The following is a 24,705-nucleotide window of genomic DNA, read 5'->3' on the forward strand; positions in this document are numbered from 1 at the left end:
CTTCTTGTCATTGCATATCCGTGTTCCAGTCACCAATCAGAATTTTTTCTACATCTTCAACCCCAGCTAAACACCCATCAAGTGTATCATAAAAAACAATGAATTGGGAAAGTTATAGGTGACACTGATGTTCTGCTTCAGAACTAACTGCCTTTTTTTTGTGATAAAATTGTGATACATTTTTTACATGTAACAAAACACAACACAATTAGGGCTGTCTTAAATACTTCGAAGCTTCGTTCGATGGGCATGGGATTCGAATATGAAAATAAAATTCGATTATTAAAAAATATATATATATGATTTTTTTTTTTTGTGCAAAATCAACTCTGCCTCTCTTTGTTAACTACAACAAGCAATGCTGTTTGTTATTTAAGATGAGGTCGGACTCGGCACTGACAGATTTGTGTTCATTGTGCTGCTTATATAAAGCCTCAAATGACGGTTTACAATATTTCATGAAAGCAAAGATTTTAAAATGTTTAAACTTTACAGCACTGACCAAGTTGAACAAAGTGCTGTACAAGTCCCACAACATAAAAAAATATATATATAAAAAAAATAAAGATAATTTATAATATATATATATTTTTTTATCTCGAAGCTTCGAATTAAAATCGAATCTCGGCCCCGAAGCTTTACAATTACATTTTTCATGACAACATGGATGCATGTACTCTGCTAGCATGTTTATCCATATACTAAAGGTTGAAATACAAAGACACTACTACAAAAGTACAATGTACAAAGGTAGTAGTATTAACACATTCAGCGCCGGAGCTATATGGCGAATATAGGTCTAGATGGCCACTGCTTTAATCAATGGGAGGACGGGGAGATTTGTGAGTGCTTAAAATATATCTTAAATTATGGCTATGGGTCTAATACACCCGTCGCTTATCAATGAGTTCCTTGCAGTCAACATGTACAAAACGGATTGTTTTTTCATCTGTACATTTCCGTTTTATACCGTTTTGAATACGAGTATAGTTTTGGTGATTTCTAGTAATTCCAGAGAAAGACGCGATAATAGCCCTTTAGTGGAATACACAAAACACGTTGTCATTTTTCGGCTGATTTATGAATCGTTTTCAAATAAACGCTAGATTATCGATAGTATATGTGTCCTCATGCACGATACAGAAGCGGGCTGAAAAATCGCTTATCCGTGCCTTGGTCGGCGCCAACGGCACGCACACACACACACGCAGACACGTTGTGATCGCTGTGAAATAAACATCTGATTAACCCAAGATTGGTAACATAGAGTCCTTACCTCACATCTGATGTCCTGCAAAAAGATTAATCCAATTCCTGATCACCATTCCAAATATTGATTGCGTTTATTGATCCAACGTTATATATCCAAAACACATAATCAACACTGCTCAGAGTGTCCCCAGTCAATGTGGTATAACGATACTGCATGCCCGAGAAGGAAAACCTGGACCGGAATTTGTTTTTGATGCACAGTCCCAGCCAATCCAATCCAATGATGTACAATACCATCCGGGAGACGATAGGCGGCGGTATTTGCCCTTTTGCGAGCTCAGACCCATTCCCAACGATAACATCAGGTTGGATGGATGAAAATGAATGGATATCGCTAATAAAAGAAATAACGATTAAAACCCTCTCAAGCGTCGGCGAGTTAACCCGACATACTCGGGTCTGGTGTCCAATGTGTTAAAAATGCCACCCCTAAATACTACTCACTAAATATCCTGACGTGGGCGGCTACGTGGTGCAGTGGGCAAGGCGCTCACCACGAATACTGGAGACACTGGGTTCGCCTGTTCAAGCCCAGCGCTCCACATTGCTTTCAGTTTAGCTGGTCGTCCGTACTAATACACATTAGCAGTATTAGGGGGTGGGAAACTGATGGGTGGGGATCGGGCGTTGTGGACAGCGACTCCTACAGGTCGGTTGGTGCGCCTGCGCAGTAGAATCAGGAAGCGATGGGGGTGGCGCCCCTCCAAAGCGCAGACCCCTGACGCTGAAAGATCGCGCCGCGCAGGTGAAAAGATGCGACTGCTGTTACCTCGAGTATCGGAGGGGACTCGTGCTATGTATGACTTAGTCCACATTGCAGCCGGCTTGTGGGAGGCAAGAAACAGCGTTCGAGACAGGGGAGGGTTGAATTGGATGATACGAAATTGGGATGGGAGAAAAATAGAAAATGGGAGAAAAAGTGGATCAAAAATCTAAATATCCTGACGTTAGAGAGCTGTGCAAATATTGTGAAATACTTGCTTTTTATATATTCTCATTATTGACATGGACTGCACTTTTTTACTAAGATTTAATTAAATGTTTTTTGTTTTATTTTTTACAAACTCATAAAATTTATTTGGGTCGCACATAAATCGGCAGGGTCGGTCGGCAACCGGAACCAAACTATTTATTTTGCATGACCCAATAGTGTCAGAGACCAATTAATCATTGTGACTTTCTCAGGTTGTTTCCACCTCATGGCTATCAGTTTCCCATTCATTGTCTATGGAGCAGCTACAGACTTTATATTTGATGACATCACACGTTTCATACTTACTTCTCTGGTTTCTGGCTTTGAGAGAGAGAGAGAGTAGCTCATGTTTACGCATAGGCCATGGAATTCTTAATTTAGGTGGTCTTCCCCTTTTTTGGCCAGTTATGTGCCAAAAAGAAAAGGTCACACCAGGCAGTTGTAATATTAGCTACTTAAAACTTGCACTGCATCTGATGGCCTCGCATAAACTGTTCTCACTCCTCACACACACACACACACACGTGCACTCGCACACACACACGCACGCACACACACACACGCACACGCACAAGCACACACACACACACAAATACACATACACACACACTGAGTCACCATAGAGTTGTAGGCCAACTCAGCAGTGCGACGTTATTGCATGAACTGTCCTCATTCCTCACTCTCACACACACACACACACACACACACACACACACACACACACACACACACACACACACACACACACACACACACCTGGCAGTGAGACTCCAGCTCATCTGTTCTGCCCCTATTTCACACTGACATGTTCTTTATGTCTCGTCCTGTGTGTCTATCTCTCTCTCTCTCTCTCTCTCTCTCTCTCTCTCTCTCTCTCTCTCTCTCTCTCTCTCTCTCTCTCTCTCTCTCTCTCTCTCTCTCTCTCTCTCTCTCTCTCTCCTCTTGATGTGTCCTGCTTGTCTATCCATCAGTCTGGTTGTCTCGTATCTGTCATCACAGGCTGGTTGTGTGAATGTATTTATTTGTGTAATCCCTCTTATCTCCCTGCCTTTGTGCTGATTTCTCTCTATGTATGTGGTAAGAGGGTTCTGATTCCAACATGAGCTGTTGGCATGAATTCTCCTCCAGTTTCTCTCCTACCAGACAATATGTCATCCTCTCTCCAAGGACAGCTTCTTCCTGAAGCCCTCAGGGTGTCTTCGCCTGCAGACGCTGGGAGCTATTTGTTAGGGAAAGAAGATTTGTAACCTCCTTGGGTTTGTGTGTGTGTGTGTGTGTGTGTGTGTGTGTGTGTGTGTGTGTGTGTGTGTGTGTGTGTGTGTGTGTGTGTGTGTGATATTTTGACATGTCTTCTAAACTAAAGCACTTAGTTAACCCTTTGATGGAAACAGTCACGCCAATATGATGCTTATAATAATCCCTGCAACATATGTTAAACCATGAAGATGCTTTAAAAAATATACACACTACTGTGAGAAAATAATAATATTTTTTATTATCAGCAATGTTATAACATCCTACTGGTAAACATAACACTGTAAAGGTGTGTGTGCATCATGTGTATATATATTTACTTTTTAATTGCATGAAACTAGTGCTGTCACGCGATTATAAAAATGTATCTAATTAATTACAGGATTTGTAATTAATTAATCGAATTAATCGCATTTTAATCGCATAACCATTTTAGGCCTGATATTCTATATTCTATAATCATATTTCAAATTGCATGTGTCCGGATGGCAGAATTCAGTACTGTATCTACAAAATCTTCTGTTTAACACATTGTGCGCCAAGAACGGCGTAAATCGTTATTGCCCGCCATGCGTTGAATGCCAACAACGGCGTATAACGTGATTGGGATCAATATTTAATTTTTTCGCCATGGCATTCATAATTCATCCAGCCTCCCTCCGGATCGCAGCCGGACCCTGTTCTGATATTGCAACGCCTCAATACCGCCGCCTGGTGGATGGTCGGGCGAGTTACACTCACGCCAAACCGGAAGTGGCAATCGGTGCATCAAGGAAATTCCTCCGCCAGAGATATATTGTGGCGTGGATCAATATACACACTCAAGTGCATTTGGATCGCTTTCGAAATGCAATAATCGATATGATTTCGGCGTTTATTGCATCATACAAACCGGAAATGGATCTAGCAGATCGACGTCAAATAATTGGGATATTTTTCCTCCAGTCTTATCGGCGAACGGTAAGAGGACACTAACATTACTTTCAGCTTGATTGTCCATTTCTTTGTTTGCAATCAGTCTGATCAATATATCAACCCATACTAAATAAAGCCGTTACTGACGATCAAGGAATTATGAACGAATTATAAACTACCCCCTTTCCTTCACGCATAATGTATACCGATCATATACATTTGAATTTTTTAATATAGCGTGTATAGGAAAGAAATGCCAATCGATAATCTATCATATGCTTCAGGGCCTATAACTAGCGTTTTTGGAATTACAGCAGAAAAGCTTAAAAACATACTTATATTCTCGACGGTATTAACACAACAATGAATGAAAAAATATAACGTTCCCACATCCGGATCGATAGATACCCGATGTTGAATGGGCCATAGTAATGCAGATATAGCTATAATATTTTAAAAGTTATAGCCCTGTGTAGCAGAGTGAGGTTGTTATGCTAGATTATAGACAGAAACTTTTATCTTCATCTCAAATGAGTAGGTTAAAACGGATACACTTATTTTGAAGGAGCAAAGTGGACCGAGCTCACTTTAATGTTTTGGAGGGGTGTCTTGGTTATTAGATTATATTAATTTCTTTATATTGAGTTACTGATTCTCCAAACGAGATCCCATTTGGTCTTTAATAATGGGTTTAGAGTTTATAGGTCATCTTTTTAGTTGAGTATTTGGTGTACTTTAAATAATGTAAATAATGGTTTGACCGGTTCGACGGTAGGAGAAACCGCGAAGGAAGGGAGCTGCCTTTTTTTGACTGTGACTAGAGGAGAGCAGAGGTGGACTACACCTGGGAATGACGGTAGCTCACGCCATCTTGTGTGCTGTTTTTGGTTTGCTAACAGATCACAAATAAAACTGGATGCAACTTGAGTCTATCGTTGTCGGAGTCTACTTCTAACCACCACCAGACACAACGCAGAGCGGATCACGCTACACCTGCAAAGAAGGCTTACAGCGGTGGCAGAGAGGGCATAATGATGGGCACAATGCATGGCGCCCAATGTGTTAATCATCTTCCATTTATTAATTTGCTTCGATTTTTCAGGTCTGGTCAATTTTAGCATGGTGTTATTCACAGTCAAAGATAAAAAAAATTATTGAATTGATATTCTCATTTGGTTCATTACAATTTACTCAAGCCTAGTAACATACACATTATTTCTGACACTGGGAATACATTCCCTGAGAAGCCGCGCAGCTCAGTGAGGATTATGTTCTTTGATTTCTCCAGCGCCTTCAACACCATCCAGCCGTCACTGCTAGCGGAGAAGCTCTCCTCGATGCAGCTGGAGCACAGCTTGGTGGCCTGGATCAAGGACTACCTCACTGAGAGGCCACAGTACGTCAGACTAAAGGACAGTCAGTCTGACGTACTGGTGAGCAACACCGGCGCCCCCCAAGGAACTGTGCTGTCACCCTTCCTCTTCACCCTCTACACCTCAGACTTCTGCCGCAACTCAAGCGGGTGCCACCTGCAGAAGTTCTCAGACGACTCCTCCATCGTAAGCTACATCACCGACGATGATGAGGAGGAGTACAGAGCCCTGGTGGAGAGCTTTGTGGGGTGGAGCGACAGCAACCACCTCCAACTCAACACCAGTAAGACCAAGGAGCTGGTGGTGGACTTCCGGAGGGGCAAGAAGAGGCCCCCCCCGATTCCCATCTCCATCTGAGGGGTGGATGTGGAGATGGTGGACTCATATAAGTTCCTTGGGGTACACCTGAACAATAAACTGGACTGGTCGGATAACACAGAGGCCCTCTACAGGAAGGGACAGAGCAGGCTGTTCTTCCTGAGGAGACTCAGGTCCTTCAATGTGTGCAACAGACTGCTGCAGTCTTTTTACCAGTCTGTTGTGGCCAGCATCCTCTTCTATGCTGTGGCATGCTGGGGAGGCTACATCAACTCAAGGGACACCAACAAGCTCAACAAGCTGGTGAGGAAGGCTAGCTCTGTGGTGGGAGTCGAGCTACCTAGACTTGAGGTGATGGCAGAGAGGGGGATGATAAGGAAGCTGGCTGCCATCATGGAGAACCCCTACCACCCCCTCTACGACGAGCTAGTCAAGATGAGAAGCTCATTCAGCCACAGACTCATTCCCCCCCGACACTCAACTAACCGCCTCGGACAGTCCTTCATACCAGCGGCCATCAGGCTCCACAACAGTGGGCAGCGACTAGCAGCCTCCAGGCTCCACAACAGGGGGCAGCGACAGCGACTGCTACCAGACATTGACCTGGGACTTATAGGAACCCAAGGAGGACAACCTACACTACCTTAGGCTTACTGCACCTTAGGTGGATACTGTGATACTGTGATACTGTGAATAATGTATATTCAGTGGATACCGTGATACTGTGAATAATGTATACTCAGTAGATAGTAAATTATAACACTACCTTAGGCATACTGCACCTTATGTGGCACTGTGAATAATGTGAATATTTCTTCAGATAGTCAGATAGTAAATTATATTGACCATATTGACCAAATTGTTTACACTGCCTGTGTTGTTTTTTACTACCTGTACACTGTGTTGTTTTTACTACCTGTACCCCCCCCCCTCCCCCCTGTTAGATCCTGATCAAACTGGCCAGTATCACATCTTTGTCTGTTTGGCTCTCCATCCAATTCCTCTGCGTTGTGTCATTTTAATGGTCCTGACGTCTCCTATACTGGCTGATAAGATCCAAACAACCGTGTGCACAGTGAACTCACATCTTTCTCCTAAGCGCTGTTTCTCCTACAGCGCTGGTCCGCCTCATGACCGCTCGACTCGACGCTCTCTCCCAGGGCTGGCCGGCCTTGCTCGATCATGATTCTCCCACACACGATGACTGTTGTCCACTGTCGCCCCATTATTGAAAAAGTCTTTATCCGTTGTTCTTATCTCTTGCAAATCCGGCTGTCATCATCGGCAACCAACTGTTCCCGTTGTTTTTATCTCTTGCAAATCCGGGTCACGGCACCAACTGTTAGATCCTGATCAATCTGGCCAGTACCACGTCTTCGTCTGTTTGGCTCTCCATCCAATTCCTCTGCGTTGTGTCATTTTAATGGTCCTGACGTCTCCTATACTGGCAGATAAGATCCTTATCTCTCCCCGTTAGTACAATCCGCAAACCATAATAATTCATTGCTGTAAACAGAAACCTCAGCTCAGATGTTAACAGATTGTATTGTCCTTGAAGAGTATTCTAATGATCTTTCGGTGTGTTCAGTCTATCTAATGATCTTTCGGTCCAGTCTATTGTCCCTCTGCTATTTCAGTCCAACAATGGTCAGGCCTGTTCGTTAGCCAAGACCATCCTCGTGGTAGCCGAAGCTAATGATGATGTGGCATTCTTCCCCCCCCCCCTTCGTGATGAGAGGAGAGAGTCTCCTGGTTTCTTCCCTCTTAGTCTCAGTCAGATTTTAGTCTGGCCCTACCCAGAACCACCGTCAGCTTTATAGGATCTTCGTCATAACTATGATAGCCCACCCCTTTCTGGTTGTCATGTGCCGCGTTGTCATGACAACTGCGTTAATAACCTTTCACACCATTAAACGTTTCATTCACTGTTGCATTAAAGAGGTCACCCCTCTCCCTCGCTCTGTACCGCTCCGTTATCTTTGTTCTTACAAGGAATGTCAACATTCGGCTGGCTGCTACACATTCTGCTGGCTACTGGACCACTGTTCTATCACCCTCTTCATAGGCAAACCATGCACATTTTGATCTCTCTGACCCGGCACCGTTTTAGCTGTGGTCATCTCCCCCTAATCTATACATCACATACATTGAATAAACCCTGTTTCTCTCACCCCCATGCTGCTATGATGCCTGAATTTCCCCAAGGGGATCAATAAAGGAATATCTTATCTTATCTTATCCATAGATAATAATAAATGTATTTTATATAGCGCCTTACATTAGGAATCTCAAGTTTCAAGTTTCTTTATTAGTTGTCATACAGAAGTACAGAATACTTTTATACAAAATGCTTCTTTCTGAATCTCAAAGCGCTTAATGTCCCTAGAATCAGATACCAAGAACATGCAAATGGATTTAAAAAAAAAAAGTCTGTAAATGTTTATTCTACGTTCTTATGAAATGAATGAGATTAAAAAAATAAAAAAAATATTAACACTTTCACTGCCACTCACGAGATTTCCCGGATTATTTTTTTTAGCGATCTGAAATCATATTGCATCACGCGAGCCTACCAGAGTATACCCGAGCGGTGCCGGCGATCATATGTGGAAAAAAGCGCCCCCTATCGTCTCCCAGATGACATAAGGGATTTTGGAATGGACTCAATGAAAATGGATGGGGAAAAAAATCCGGTACTCCACATTTTCCAGTCCACTGATGCAGCCGGAGTACCAGCGTTCATTCAGGGGGCTCTGAGCCCCGCGGATTCATGTACTGCACTGTACACACGTTGGATCAATACACTTATCGATTTTTTCGAATGGTGATCAGGAATTGGAATATACCAGTTGGATACCATCTATGTTATCAGTGTTAGGATAATCAGACTAATTTTGATGAAGATATAGGCTGTTTTGTGAAATGGGCTCTTTCGGTTTCAATGTAAAAGTCGAAGAGGAAATGAACACTGCGATTATCCGTGCGCGGCCCGAATGTGCTTGCATGCACGTATAATATTGATCTAGCGTTTATTTGAAAACGATTCATAAATAGGCCGACAAATAACAACGTTCTGGAATATTCCAGTAAAAGACGATTATCATAGAATGGTCCAGAATGAACTGTTTTTTATCTCAAAACGGGTGCTTTTCTAAATGCTCTGAAACGGAAATGAAGTGATAAAAAACCAATCTGCCTTGACAGCACTGACTGGAAAATGATTCTTTGATAAGCGACGGGCAGATTAGACACATAGCCATAATTTAAAACATAGATTAGGCGATATTAACGTTAACATTGAAGTGGACCGTGGCATCAAGGGGGTAAAAAGGAAAACCCGGCGTGGCACTCAAAGTGTTAAATAAAAAATATTATAATAATATTATTATTATTATTATAATTTTGTATTACACTTTGAGTGCCAGCCATGGCATAATCTGTTAGTTCATGCCAACCGTTGAGTGCCAGGAACGAGATATGCAGTTTTTTTTTTGGAATTTTTTTTATTAGCGATTTCCATTCATATTTCGTCAATCTAGCCTCACGTTACAACTGACATTCTCTCTGAGCTCGAATTGGGAAAATACAGCCCCCTATCGTCTCTCCGGATGGTACTGCACCCCATTGGATTAGACTGAATGAAAGGCATGGGGAAAAAAGAGTCCGGAATCCACATTTTACTTCTCAGGCAAGTAACCCGAGCCGATCGGACTCATTGTGGACCATCAGAACAGCGTGGAATATATATTTCCAGTACCCAGCGTTGGATCAATAAACGCGATCGATATTTGGAATGGCGATCAGGAATTGGAATAATCTTTTTGGAGAACATCTGATCTGAGGTAAGGAATCTATTTTACCAGTATTGGGATAATCAGAGCTGTTTTCACCTATATATCAACGTGTCCCATATGTGTGTGTGTGCTGATCAGGAAATGGATAATCGATTTTTCAGCCCGCTTCTATAGCGTACACAAGTAAGTAAGTAAGTACACATATACTATCGATGAACTAGCGTTTATTTGAAAACGATTCATAAATAGGCCGAAAAATGACAACGTGTTTTGTAGGGCTGACCTTCGAAGCTTTTTTTGGCAATCGAAGCTTCGGGGCCGAGCTTCGATTTTAATTCGAAGCTTCGAAAAAAAATTAAAAAAAAATAAAAAAAAATATTTTTTTTTAATTTTTTTTTTTAATATTTTTTTTTTTTTTTTTCTTATGTTGTGGGACTTGTACAGCACTTTCGTAAACGTTGTTGTTTTTAAATGTGCTCTATAAATAAAGTGGGTTGGATTAATTAATTAAGTAGCCCCTTTCGTGACTGACGCATCCAACAAGGTTTCACTCGGCTGTGTGATTTAATTCAAGGTGGATCGCTGTTGTCGTTTGAACAACTTCAGATTTCATGGGAACTACCAATCCCCCAAATCAAGAATGTTTAAGATGAATGAAGTAAGATTTTGATTATTTGAAATATGGCCTGTGTAGACTAAACTATGCACAGAATTATGTCAGTCTACAAGGTCCGAATTCTACATGGTCCGGCAATGTAGACCTTGTAGACTCCACTACAGACCAATTATCAGTGAATGTTCATGCATTTTTAAGAAGGGCAACTTCCACAAAAAAACAAAGAACTCACCAAAACATCTCAGTAGCACCTTATCTAAATGTTATATTTCATATATGGAGATTCATATTTATTTATGTATTGCATGCATTTCTACATTTTATTTCCTATTTTGTTTATTCATTCCAGTATCTTTCTTTCTTATGTGTGGAATTCTACAAGGTGCGCGCACACACACACACACACACACCTACACACACACACACACACACTTACATTTAGTCATTTAGCTGACGCTTTTATCCAAAGCGACTTACAAGTTCTGTACGACAAGACAGCAAGAAGGGTACAACTCTATCAGCTGAGTAACAATGTTCATCAAAGTGTTGCGTGTTACAGTGTAGGTTAGTTTATTAGGACAAGTGCATGACAGTAAGGTTAGTCACGGTTAGATATTTTTTTTTTTTTTTATCATTTCAGATAATGGTTGAAGAAGTGAGTCTTTAGTCGACGGCGAAAGATTGGACGGGATTCGGCTGTCCTAACTGGGATGGGTAGCACACACACACACACACACACACACACACACACACACACACACACACACACACACACACACACACACACACACACACACACACACACACACACACACACACACACACACACACACACACACACAAATCGAAGTAAAAAAAAAAAATTGAAAAAAAAATTTTTTGAAAAAAGAAATTAATTTTTTTTTTTTTTTTTTTTTTAAACTTCGATTTTTTTTTTAATGTTCGAAGCTTGTGCCATCGAATCGAACGTTCGAAGCTTCGAAGCATTTAAGACAGCCCTAGTGTTTTGTGTATTCCAGTGTATTCCAGTAAAGGGCGATTATCACAGAATCTTCTGAAATCTTCTGGAAGTTTCAAGAAACAAGCGTTTTTCAAAATGGTATAAAACGGAAATGAACCGATTAAAAAACAATCAATTTCGACAATGTTGACTGCAAACAAGTCATTGATAAGCGACGGCCATATTAGACACATAGCCATAATTTAAGATATAGTTTATGCGTTCGAAGATTATGAGAGCTCTATCATTGAAGTGGGTGGCGGCATTCAACGGGGTAAATAGGACACGGAGGCCGGCACTGAGTAATTTTTTATTTTTTTTATCCACTTTTTCTCCTACTTTTAAAAATGTTTCTCCCATCCCAATTTAGCCGTGCCAATTCTCCCCTCCCCTGTCTTGATCGTTGCTCGCATGTGCCCCCCACTGGCCGGTTGTAGGGAGGATAGAAGCCCATCACATGTCCCCTCCGATACATGTGGAGGCAGCCAGTCACATCTTTTCACCTGCCAGCGTGGACTCTTTTGGGGAGGAGTAACGTGTAGGAGGCTCACACTGCCCCCGCCATTTTCCTGTCTTTGCTGTGCAGGCGCCCCAACCGACCTGTAGGAGTCGCTGTTCATAACGACCAGACTACCACGCATCGACTCCCCTCCCGCTAACTCTGCCAAGCCGGAGGCAACGCTGACAGCCGGATTCGATACCAGTGTCTCTTGCGTTGGTGACGAGCGCAATGTCCGCTGCGCCACCCAGCCGCACATTTTTTGTTAATTTTCATAACGCGATAATTTGCTGTGTAATTAATTAATCTAATTAACGCAATAAACTGACAGCCCTACATGAAACATTATGAAGTATTCTCTTATGCCGCTTTTCCACTGCATGGTAGTGGAAAAGAGAGAGAGAGAGAGCGAGAGATATACAGCCCCCGGCCCGTGATAGGAAGTGAGGAAAGTGCTGCGCTAAAGTAAGTCTCATCTCAGCCGCGGCGGCTTAGAAACTGACGTGAGGGTTTGTGCAAAACATCACAATGTCCACGATACGTTTAAAAGTGTATCGTAACTGTAACCCGATATTTATTTAATATCGTCATATCGCCCACCCCTACTTGCATGTGTGTGTGTGTGTGTGTGTGTGTGTGTGTGTGTGTCAGTGTGTTGGTATGTGTGTAGCGGTGTGTGTACACACCACATACCCACATTTCCTGTATTCATTTAACCAAATCAAACCAAATGAGGGAAATGAAACCCGCTCCCTCACAACTCAGCCTCATTTCCCATGAGGCTTTGCAGCCATAAATCATGAGTGCTGAACATGTAGAAAATGTGTGTCAGTCAGCACTGAAATATGCAGAAAATTGTCACAAATGTTGTTCCTGCATAATACAAACAGTCCTCTCCATCAACACAGAAATACAGTAAGTTATGACTTCTGGCAATGTGCTGATAAGCGTTAGGCTACTTCAGCAGCAGGTCTTAATTGGATGTTTCCATCTATTTAAAGGTATCCAACAGAGTTCTTTCTTGTAAACAACTTTTGTTGATTTTCACATTTCCATCCAAATACTTTTTTTCCCTTCTATTTTCAGTTTGGCAACATTGTGTAATGAATCCAACCTCCTCCTTTGATTGACAGGCACACACAAGGGCATGCGTATACTGTACACGCCTCCTGTGCACTCTGTTTGTCTTCTACCGCATGCGTGCATGTCCTCATGCTGGAAGAACAAGTATAGTGATAGTTTCATCAACTAGAGGTCAGAAACTCCATTGGATATACCTGTAATCCTTTTTGCAGATACTGTTACTGAAAAGTGTATTAGGAAAAGACTAACTGGATAGGATACTGGACAGGATACTGTGACACAGTTTCACTAATAGAGGCCAGAGGCTCTGGTAACTGCTTGTGTTATGCATGGGCTATAGGGACGTGAAAGCCCTCTTCCTGCTCGGCCCACAACGCCATGCCCTACCGCTTCCTCTCTTCTATACAGCGTGAGGAGCATCCCATAAAACGCTAGGGTCGGTTTTGTGACGGCAAAAGTAATAAAAAAATATTTGCCCGGGGAGGCCGATCCCTAGTCCCACTTTTTAAGGGCAACTTCACACACAGGGCGGGGGCATGTGTGTCAGTCAGGACGGGAGACATCCCCTCACCCCTCATCTCTTTGTGTTTCAGACTCATCCCATGTCACTTCAGGTCCTGGTTCAGGCAGAAGGCCAACAGCTGATCCTGGATCTGGAGAAAAACCAGTGAGTCCTCTTCCGCACCATATCCTCTCTCTCTCTCTCTCTCTCTCTCTCTCTCTCTCTCTCTCTCTCTCTCTCTCTCTCTCTCTCTCTCTCTCTCTCTCTCTCTCTCTCTCTCTCTCTCTCTCTCTCTCTCTCTCCTTGTCTCTGTCTCTGTCTCTATACTAATTGTAGGCAAAGGGGATCTCTCTCTCTCTCTCTCTCTCTCCTTGTCTCTGTCTCTGTCTCTATACTAATTGTAGGCAAAGGGGATCTTGAGGAAACCTTGCATTTGTTAGGTTTACGAGATGGATGAGTAGAGTAATGTGCCCTCAGCCGTGGCTGGTTGAAGTTATAGCAACAGGGACAATGTGGTCCGGCAGTGATATACTGTAGTAGGTTCAGGAGGAGAGACAGGAATATATCCAGGTCTCTTTAATGGTTCTGTCTCCAACTGAAGGGCTGAGAGATGAAAGCTGATAGAGGAGGAGGCAGGAGTGGACTCCGAGAATATACCTGCCTAGCTCCTCCTCCTCTCCCTCTCCTCTCCATCTCCTTCTCCTCCTCCTCTCTCTCTCCTCTCCCTCTCCTTCTCCTCCTCCTCTCCCTATCCTCTCCATCTCCTTCTCCTCCTATCCCTATCCTCCTCTCCCTCTCCCTCTCCTCCTCTCCATCTCCTTCTCCTCCTCTTTCTCCCTACTGTATCTCTCATCACTTCACTCCCTTCCAGACTGTGGAAAATGATGCATGAAGCATTGGGTAGCTTTACTACACACACAAACACACACACGCACGCACGCACACACACACACACACACACACACACACACACACACACACACACACACACGCACATGCACACACACGTCTGTACACACACACACACACACATACACACTCACACATGCACAAGCAGGCATACATACATACTCACACACACTCTCACACACACACACACACACACACACACACACACACACACACACACACAAACAAACTATTCCATACTGTACAAGCCAACGCACTACAGGAGACAAAGTGCTTAAAGGGCCAGGTTACACGTCTGGAGCGATCGCTACAGTCTCACCAGACTAGCATTCGGGGCCCTCGTGTCTGCCAGCATCACCTATCCATGACAGTGTTTGGAGACATGATGGATTCCCCATGGCTTTGTGGATGGATACAGATCCTGACAGCAGTCTGATAGATGTGGTCCACAGGAAGACAGACCCCTAGCACTGCTCAGACTGTGGAGCAAATACAGGTCAGAGACCTTAGAGATTCACACGCTACTCCATTTACACCACAGTCCTCAAGAGGTAATAGAAATAAATATATTGCCTCTTGGTATGATCGCTGATATTGAGCGATATTCCACCATTGTCCCCTGTTAGATTATATCCACCATGGTCTCTTCATGCATCCACATAATACCTGACTTCTCTTATGACCAATTTTCTTCCCACACTGTGAAACTTCTAACAAATCCAACTTTTTCCTGGTTCTGTGATTTTAAATGTCAAACTGTTATTGGATCATATACAACAGGCAGCAGTTGATTTCAAACTTTGAACAGTTATTGTATCATATCCAAGCATCTGGGAGTTGGAGTTGCCTCCAAAAACACCCTTCCCTTGCCTTGTCGATCTCATTATCACCCTTTATTTCTTTATTTCAGATCCCCATTAGTCACTGCCTCAGCAGCGACTATTCTTCCTGGGGTCTGGATACAAACATAAAAATCAAACAAGAATAATCAAGAAAAAAACATAAAATAAAATAAATATCAATAAAACACCAATAAAATATACAAACAAATATAGAACAATAAACAAATAAAAATCAGACATACAAACAAATATAGAACAATAACAAATATACAAACATATATAGAACAAATCAAATATCAATAAAACAACAAATATCAATAAAACAACAAACGGAAAGATCTCAGACATTCCATATACTAATATTCCTCATAACCATTAGACAAAGACATTCCAAATGAATACATAACCCAACACAAGAATTCATTCATAAGACACAGATTAGACTTAACCAAAATCAATCGCTTCATCACCTCCTCAGCCACCCTGCGTGTTCTCATAATGCATATGGCACAAGTGATCATCATCATATCTTGTGTACTGGTAAATTCCAACCCCAATATCATATCATAGCTCGACAGATATCGGTCAGCTGATATTATTGCCCAATATTAGTCTTTTACTGATATGACATTATATATTATCGGTATATCGGTGCTCCATGTGTTGGTTCTTGCTTTGGACATGTTGATATACTGTATCGGACAATGGTCTTATTTGTTTATGGTGATTTTTCTAAATGAAAGAAATGATGGATATTTACAAGTATACGTCCATTTTCATACGTCCTTAAACTATTTTTAATTACTGTGTATCAGAAAATTACAGTGAAGAAGATAAATCTGTTTTATCGGAATTGAACAGTGCATTTACAACAACATATTGAGCTGGTATGCACAAATTGAATAGATAAACAAAATGACCAATTAAGAAAGTGACCTCAGGAAAATGGTGTCATTATGTGTCCAGCCCCCAACATCATCTGTGTATTTCTTTTCGGCCCCCTTGGTAATTGAGTTTGACAGCCCTGCTCTACGGGGGAAGGAGACCACACCACTCATCTTTAAGTAGTGTCTTTTCTGTGTGTCTGTCTCCTCTCCTCTTCTCTCAGCCAGCACACTTTAAACTTAAGCAATATAACAGCAGATGCACGGGAACCATGCGCCCTGGTGAAATTGAGCTTTGGGCTCGTGGGGGACTTTCAGTTGGCCCACACGGAACACATACATGTACAGTAATGCAAGTAACAAATCTGTTTAATCAGTTACTGTAATGTGCTTACTAAAGTTAGAACGCTGATGCCTTACATTACTTTGTTATGTGTGATAACGGGGACATTAGCACATTATAATTTTATCTCTGTCAGATGAAAACCACATAATCTCCAAAAAATTTACTTAATTCAGGAATTCAGGAAAAACAGCCTAATTTTCAGATTGACATCCATGTATTTTTTTAAGTAATTCATTGGGTTTTCAATGTGTTTCATAGGTCCTAGAAATTAAACTGGCTTGCATGATAGAGAACCATGTAAACATTCATTCCTGATCCCAATGACATCTACGTGACTATGTGAATTAATCATCAGTAATCACCACATCCAAAATTCTCTTTCTCCCCGAACAAGCAAACGACCCTGTCCACAAACGACAACTCCCATTCATATGGAAAAACTATCCAGGGCGGCTGGGTAGCACAGTGGGCTAAGCACTCGCCTACCACCGCAGAGACTCTGGGATCGAATCCAGCTGTCAGCGGTACCTCCGGCTTGGTCAGTTGTCCCTACTAACACAATTGGCAGTGTTAGCGGGTGGGAAGCCGGTCGGGGCGCCTGTTCAGCAGGGAGGGGATCTGGGGGAAATAGCGTGAACCTCTGCACGCGTTACGTTCCCCTAGTGAAACTCCTCGCTGTCAGGTGTGGTAGTTCTACAGCCTCCCCAGGCCGACAGTGCGGCAATGCTCGTAATGACCAGGAAGGGAATTGGCATAACGAAAAAAATTGGGATGGGTGAAAAATACAGAACCCCCCCCCCCCCCAAATCTTTCCACACCAAACACCTTTCTCTCTCCCACCGCCAACCCGCCCCAAACCTGCCGACCCTGGCATCAGCTGTGAGTCATCTGTCACGCACCCAGGGGCTGCCATTCCCATCCGGCCTGTTCCCTGTCAGGCCAGATGTGTCCTCTGATATTGGTTCACCGGTTGAGTCGGCTCAAAACAGGTGGCCCCTGACCTCTCTCTCTCTCTCTCTCTCTGTGGCACGGGGGGGGACGGGGGGACGGGGGGACTGTGACCGGTGTGTCTGTGGCAGAGAGGGAGCGACAAGGACGTTGTGCGAGAGAGTAGTGTGTGGAATATTTTGGACTTGTTGCTCAGTTAGAGCACTCAGAATGAACTGTTCCAAAACCTTTGGTTGAGGTGTTTTAGTCTTCTATGACATAATTACAGATGCATTTAATTTGACCTTTAACGAAACAGTCAAAGCTGTTGAATTAAGTAGAAAATGTAGTGTGTGTGTGTGTGCAAGGCCAGATTAAGAATTCAGAGGCCCCCGGGCCAGATTCTTGTGGAAGCCCCCCCCCCCACACACATACACGCACAGTGGTGTTTTTATATGTCACTTAAAAAAAAAAAAAAAGGCTGGATCCGTAACATTGTCCAACTAATCCTCCTGGTTTTCATGTTCAAGCACTGCCGGCGGCGGGCTGTCATCATCGCGGTCTGCCTCAGAGTCAAAGTCATTCGTGTTGGTGTTGGGGGTGGGCTGTGGAGATGCGGCAGGCGTATACGAACAGGTGGCAGCCACTGGTGGTGGTGGGCCGGCTGAACTAGAGGCCTCTTCTCTGTCGCTAGCATCAATAATAATAACGTTAGCGTTCTCGTCCTCTCTGCCCGCGGCGCCTGGCTCAGCCTCTTTAACGTTGCTGCTACTACTAGTGCTAGCCAGGGGGCTATCCTCCTCCTTACCTGACGGGGTGAAAAAAGTAGAGATAGTCGGTATGCTTTGCCGAAGTAACGCGCTCTTTCTGTCCCTTTCCTGTTTAGATTTTAACTTAGCAGCTCCGCTTTCCCACCGTTTAACTTTTTTATCCATGTTTTTTGAGTCTCATATGATCATACAGTACTACTCGAGTCTTAGCCTACTTGATCAACTTGCAAGTGCAATTCTCGCGGTCAGTGGTCACCTGACCTGACCTGACAGTGACCCCTGGAGCTGGACGTCAGTGTCACGTAGACTCAACGTCTCTCACCCCTCATTATCAAACAATCAATCATATTTTTATTTGCAATACAAAAAATTTAATAAATAAAATAAATAAAAATAGATAGAGAAGAGATGAGATGATACTAGTAGGCACTATAGATGCTGTGAAAGTAAATGTTGGATGAGGATCTGATTATATATATTTTTTTTTTGTATTTCTTTTCTTTTTTTTACTAGTGTGTAGTGGAGGCCCCTAGTCACTAGGGGGAGCTCGATGCTATCCGCTATCAGCACCGGCGGGTCTCTGCTGTCTGTCATGAATAATGATCCCAATCTGCCTCATTCGTGTCGGGGCTGCGTCTATTCTTTTACCAACGGATTTCCAGTTCCGCGTTCGCGTTCTGCGATCTGATTGGCCACTGACGTTTCTGGTGCGATCTGATTGGCCACTGACGTTTCTTAGGCGACTCTTTCGAAGTTGGTTAAGGTTAGAGTATGGAATCAGGGCTGGTGTTCTATCGCCCTGCTCTAAGACAAACTCTAACCTTAACCAACTTCGAAAGAGTGCCTAAGCTTAACCGGTGAAAGAAAGAGGCGTCACACGATTGGCGCTACCAGAAACTGGCCAGTCAGTGGCCAATCAGAGCGCAGAACGCGAACGCGGAACTGGAAATCCGTTGGTAAAAGTATTCAGGTGTCGGGGCTGGGATGTGGAGATTTTTGGAGGCCCCTCGTCACTAGAGGCCCACGGGCCGCGGCCCGGACGGCCCGGTCGTTAATCCGGCCCTGTGTGTGTGTGTTTGGACTGAGTCAAGACCGTGTGTGTTCTCTCTATACGCGAGTTGCGTTATTGGCTTCAAGTATTGGCTTTTCTTAAAGAGTGAGCAAGTAGATTTGGATGTGGCAAACTTAAGTGTTTAGTAAGTGGCAGCTCTTTTGTGCTGAGTTATAGCAGCTCACTGCGAGTGCAAGTGTGTGTGTGTGTGTGTGTGTGGGGGGGGGGGAGTGGCAGTGGCAGTGGACGGGCGGATAATACAAACAACGTTTTTTATTAATTTTTTTAAACTGTGACAATTGTCATTAGCAGTCGCTGCAAAGTTAGAACATCGGCTAAGCTTTTTTTTTTTTTTTAGGGGTTCCTTTCTGGAAAACTGTTTTTGGAATGGGATTTGTCCTTTCTTCCTTCCTTTCTGTTGGTTACTTTAGATTCTGGTCTCATTTTTTCTTTTATTCAATTTTAATATCCTATTCAATGTCACAGAGCTGTATTTTGGCTGGAAAAGGCATATTGAGACTCGGAAAGTGCAGTACCGGCCAGATCCTGGTATTGGCGCTGTCTCAAGAATGCAGTAATCCTTGTTGCAGGCTTGGTGTCACCTTTTTTACTCTCCGGGCGGACTTTTTTGTTAGCCTGAAGCGAGGGCTTCACCAGATCGCATGGAATACTTTTTGCGACGCCGAATTCATTATGCAGTACAGGAATATGGCATCAGCCAATGGACATATGATCTAGCAGATGGTGATCAAATAACTGTAAAATTATTTTTGGAATCCAACCGGCCACAGGTAAGAGCAATTTGACGTCAATTTCAGCTTGATCGTGCAAGGATTTAATAGCCATCCCCCTGCTCATCCTATGTTGTGGTAATAACGAATGCCGTTATTGGTAATCAATAATCAGAAACGACTACCCCCCCCTTTCATGCATTCATGATGGAACATAATACAGATCATATGCATTTGGATCTTTAAGTCTAGCTTGTGTAGGGACGAAACGCCAATCGATTTAACGTTATTAGCTTAGCGCCTTATAAATAGCTTTGCAGGAATCATCCCAGATAATTCCGATATAACACTCATATTCATCACGGTATAAAACGGGAACGTATTGATGAAAAAAAAATTCTTTATGGCATATTGAATGGAAGGTTCATACTGTCAATTGACAATGACATTCGATGCATAGCTATAATATAAAATATAGATTTAGCTCTACAAACAACGTGATGCACAGTGAACGTTTGTTATGGGAACGCTGGCCTTCCTAGAATGGGGCCCATCTAATGGCTGGCCGTGAATGTGTTAAGGCACAAGACGTGACTTTTAATTTTTTTTATCTACTTTTACCATGTATATTCACATGGTTCACATTCTTGAAGATACAAATACACTATTTGGGACTTTCTTAGCCCGTTCTAAATCAGAATGTAGATCCGCTTTTAGTGTTTACTGTAACAGAATTGCCAATGTAAACAAAAATTTTACAGACTCAAAATAGGCTACATCAAATCTCTAGAATTTCTATTATATTCTATAATAACTATTAACCTGTTGTCTGGTGTTGTCCTTGTATCGAGAGCTCAGTCGATCGTCTAGAAAATTTAAACGTGATTCCATTGTTTTTTTTTTTTATTTATTTTGTTTACATTTGGATCACTGAGAGCCTTTAACTTTGTGAAGTATGTATGCCAGCAGGACTGTTTTTATTTAGACTATCTGGGTTGACTCAAGCGCTTCTCTTTAACTATGTCAGAACCAACCATGACATTGTTTTAAAATGATCCAAGGCTCCGTTTCTTTAGTCTTAAATACATTTATATGGAGAGGGAGTCGAAGTCGAGAGAGACAGAATGTGGGTGCGAGGGGAGGGGTTAAAAGTGATGTGAATTACCCTTTATTTGCTTTGGTCTTCTTCCTGCACTTCCCTCAATCACTAAATAAGTATGCCATTGGAATAGCAACCCCATCCACTTTTATAATCCCAGATAGAAAGTATCTGGATGTGAATTCTGTGAATCACTTGGGCCTCGGAGGCACTCTAATCACGCAGAGAGTGCACTTACCCGTACTTTCCGACCAAGTGCTTTGGCATTTGCACAGTCCTTTTTGCCCGTTCACATTACCTCCTATTTTCCAAATTTCAGTCTATGGCAGAGCAGAGGACGTACCCACGCTAATACTACACATATGGCTGCAAATGGAAAATGTTTCACTAACAGCCTGTAATTTTTTCTCCCCCCCCCCCCCCCCCCCCCCCCCCCCCCATTCTTCATAAAAATAAAGGGTGGGCAAAATGTTATGCTCAGATATGTACAGTACACAGGTCTGAACTGCCATGTGCTCTTTGACAGCGGTGGCTGGTTTGATGTATGGGCAGTGATCTATAGCACATTGGCAAGCCTGTAGTGATTAATAGCAGTCCCGGGACATTTCTACATTAGCCCTGATTAAAGACTAATATACCGCTTTCAGAGAGGTAAAGGAGTTTGTTTGTGTGTGTGTGTAATGTGTATGTGTGCATGCATGCATGCATTGCGTGCACATGCACATGTGTGTCTGTGTGTGTGTGTCCATGCATGTGTGTGTAAGAGTTTATTGAGTGGAGAAAAAAAATTATTCTGACATTTTTCCTCCATAAGAGTAGGTAGTCGTGTCCATCACTTAAATATGTTTTAATTCAGTCATGACTTTCTTATTGTGGGATGTTAGTGTTATGAGTATCATAGGGTTTTAGTGCACCCAGCTGAGCACAGCCAACTCTCAGCAGGCTTAGGGGACGTGGCCTTCTATTAATCAGAGACTATAGATGCTTGAGTGTTAAGAACAGAATGTTGTCCTTACACCACTCAGCTAGATTTATGGGCCAATCAGAGTAACCCAAGTATATTCCTCGCCAAATTCCAAATCAGGTCTCTGACATCAAGGCCACCTAATCATCCCTTCCGGGCCTTCCCCTTAATTGACTTATATCAATCCCTGTCTCCTGAGCCGTTTAGCCATTGTGTAGTACTGTAGTGTGATGTGTGCCGGGTGCCAGTGTATGGTAGCCATTGAGCCTGCATAGCCCAACGTTGGGTGCTACCAGTGGTGGGGAAGGAGGCAATTTCCACCCTACATTGTAAAGCACTATACTGTAAATGCAATTAATTATTAGTATTATTATATATTTTTTTTATATATTTTTTTTTATTATTTTTTAAACAAACACATAAACATAACAACATAAAATTAGATATACAAGCATTAATTAACAGTGCACATCCAATGAAATCACCACTTAAATAAATGTATTATACAAGACATACACCTAATACTTGCTATCTAATACCCTACACACATATGCTCTCGCTCGCTCCCCCCCCCTGGGCCCCCCCTTGGATAATCCATCCATTATCCTTCGCTCCTAACCAGGCACTACCATTCATATGCTAGCTTTTATTCTCTCCACCACTTCTAACCACATTGTAATTTTGGATTCACTGAGACCCAAAATTCTTGCTGTAGATATTTCTAGATAAATCACCTCGAGATATGTAAGAATCCAGACCTTCCGGCACATTTTTTCCGGTTGATACCATCGTGATGCTATCAGCTTTTTAGCCGCTGTGATACCAGATAAAACCAATCTCTTTAGCTGTATAGGGACTGCAAACTCAAAAACATCATTCAACAGTAATACAGAGGGGTACAGGTATATTCAGAGTTAAGAGATTTGATAATTGCTGGGTCACTTCTTTCCAGAATATCTTAACTGGTGGGCAATCCCAGTACATGTGCATAAATGTACCCTCATCCCCATTTGTACATAAGGAGCATCTGGAGTCTTGTTTAAGACCCATTCTGTTCAGTCTTATAGGAGTCAGGTATGTCCTATGAATATAGTTAAGATTGATTTGTTGATGGTCCGGGTTACGTGACGCAAGTCGAACATTTGCCCAGGCTTCTTGCCAATCAAAATTTATTTCCAGGTCTGGTATATCCCTCCTCCAGACTGAATCTAGGTGGAGGATTTCATACGAGGACGTTAGTAATTGATGATACAAATCTGATACAAAACCTCTCGATGTCTCTCTTTCATAGAAGAATTTGTGGTATCTGTGGTGTTCAATTGGTATCCTTAATGGGACACCATGAGCCTTCAAACATAACAACAACTGTGCGTAAAAATAATATGTGGAACTGGTGAGATCACATTTTTTGTGTATTTCCTCATAACTACAAAAACCCTGTTTGTTGAAAACATCTCCTAATGTGTGTATGCCCTGCTTTTCCCATCTAGGGAATCTTATAGGTCGTTTTCCAATCAGGAGTGCATTGTTATTGAATAAGGGAGTTTGATTATGCCATTTATGTGGGTTAGAATATTTTTTTTGTGTTTCACGCCATATCCGGATCGCATGAGTAATAATGGGGCCAAATTTCAGTTCGCATTGCTTAATTGATAATTTGGTGTATACTATGTCCTGCAGTCTATGTGGTGCTACTATATTTACTTCTAAATTTCTCCAGGATACTAATGCTTGGGGATCAAACCAGGTTGTCAGTGGTCTTAAAGTGTACGCCTTAAAATAGTGGAAAAAATCTGGAAATGCCATACCTCCATCGGCTTTGTTTCTCTGTGCGGTGGATCTTTTTATACGTGGTGGTTTGTTATTCCAAATAAATTTGTATGCAGAAGAGTGTAATTTTTTCCAGTAACCATCTGGAGGGGGTAACGGTAGCATTGAGCTGATGAAGTTGATTCTAGGTAAGACATCCATCTTAACTATTGATACCCGTGCCTGTACTGAGTTTTAAAGTTTTGACCACCTGTCAAAGTCGTATTTAATTTTATTTTGGATTTTTATGTAATTGTGCTTCACCGTTTGGCTTATGGTAGGGAATACTTCAACTCCCAAACATCTAAAGTGTTTAACCATTGGTATTTCTTTTGGAAGGAGTATATATTTTTTTGCAGGGGCGTTAAGTGGAAGGAAAGCAGTCTTTGGCCAATTTATCTTAAATCCCGATAGATCGCCAAAGTCATCAATCAACTTGAGAAGATGAGGCATTGCGGTGTTAGGGTTTTGCATGAACAGTATTACGTCGTCCGCGCATATAAACTAATTTTATGTTGTGTGCCCTTGATTACGATTGGTTCTATGAATTGGGATTGTCTTATATATTGTGCTAAAGGCTCTAATGATAAATCGAATAGTCCGGGACTAAGAGGGCAACCCTGTCTAGAAGAGCGTGATACCGGAAAGATTTCGGAGGTGATTATACCTGTTGTAATCATGGCCGATGGGTCTTTGTATAGTACTTTAATCATATCAATGAATCCTTTTCCTAACCCCATCCTTTCTAATACTGCCCATAGATACGACCATTCC

General features: G+C 42.4%; 1 protein-coding gene across 1 annotated transcript in view; it reads left to right on the top strand.

The window, feature by feature from the left end:
* LOC311234743 (disintegrin and metalloproteinase domain-containing protein 12-like) overlaps positions 1 to 24,705 on the top strand; it is a gene marked incomplete at its 5' end in the record, with an annotated part of 240,247 nt that overhangs the window by 43,586 nt on the left and 171,956 nt on the right. Inside the window, 1 exon segment of the mRNA XM_084321986.1 lies at positions 13,691 to 13,764. Within this exon segment, the coding sequence (XP_084178112.1) occupies positions 13,691 to 13,764 (74 nt within the window).

This window comes from Notolepis coatsorum (assembly GCF_963971535.1).
Source record: "Notolepis coatsorum genome assembly, chromosome: 9".
Taxonomy (NCBI): Eukaryota; Metazoa; Chordata; class Actinopteri; order Aulopiformes; family Paralepididae; genus Notolepis; species Notolepis coatsorum.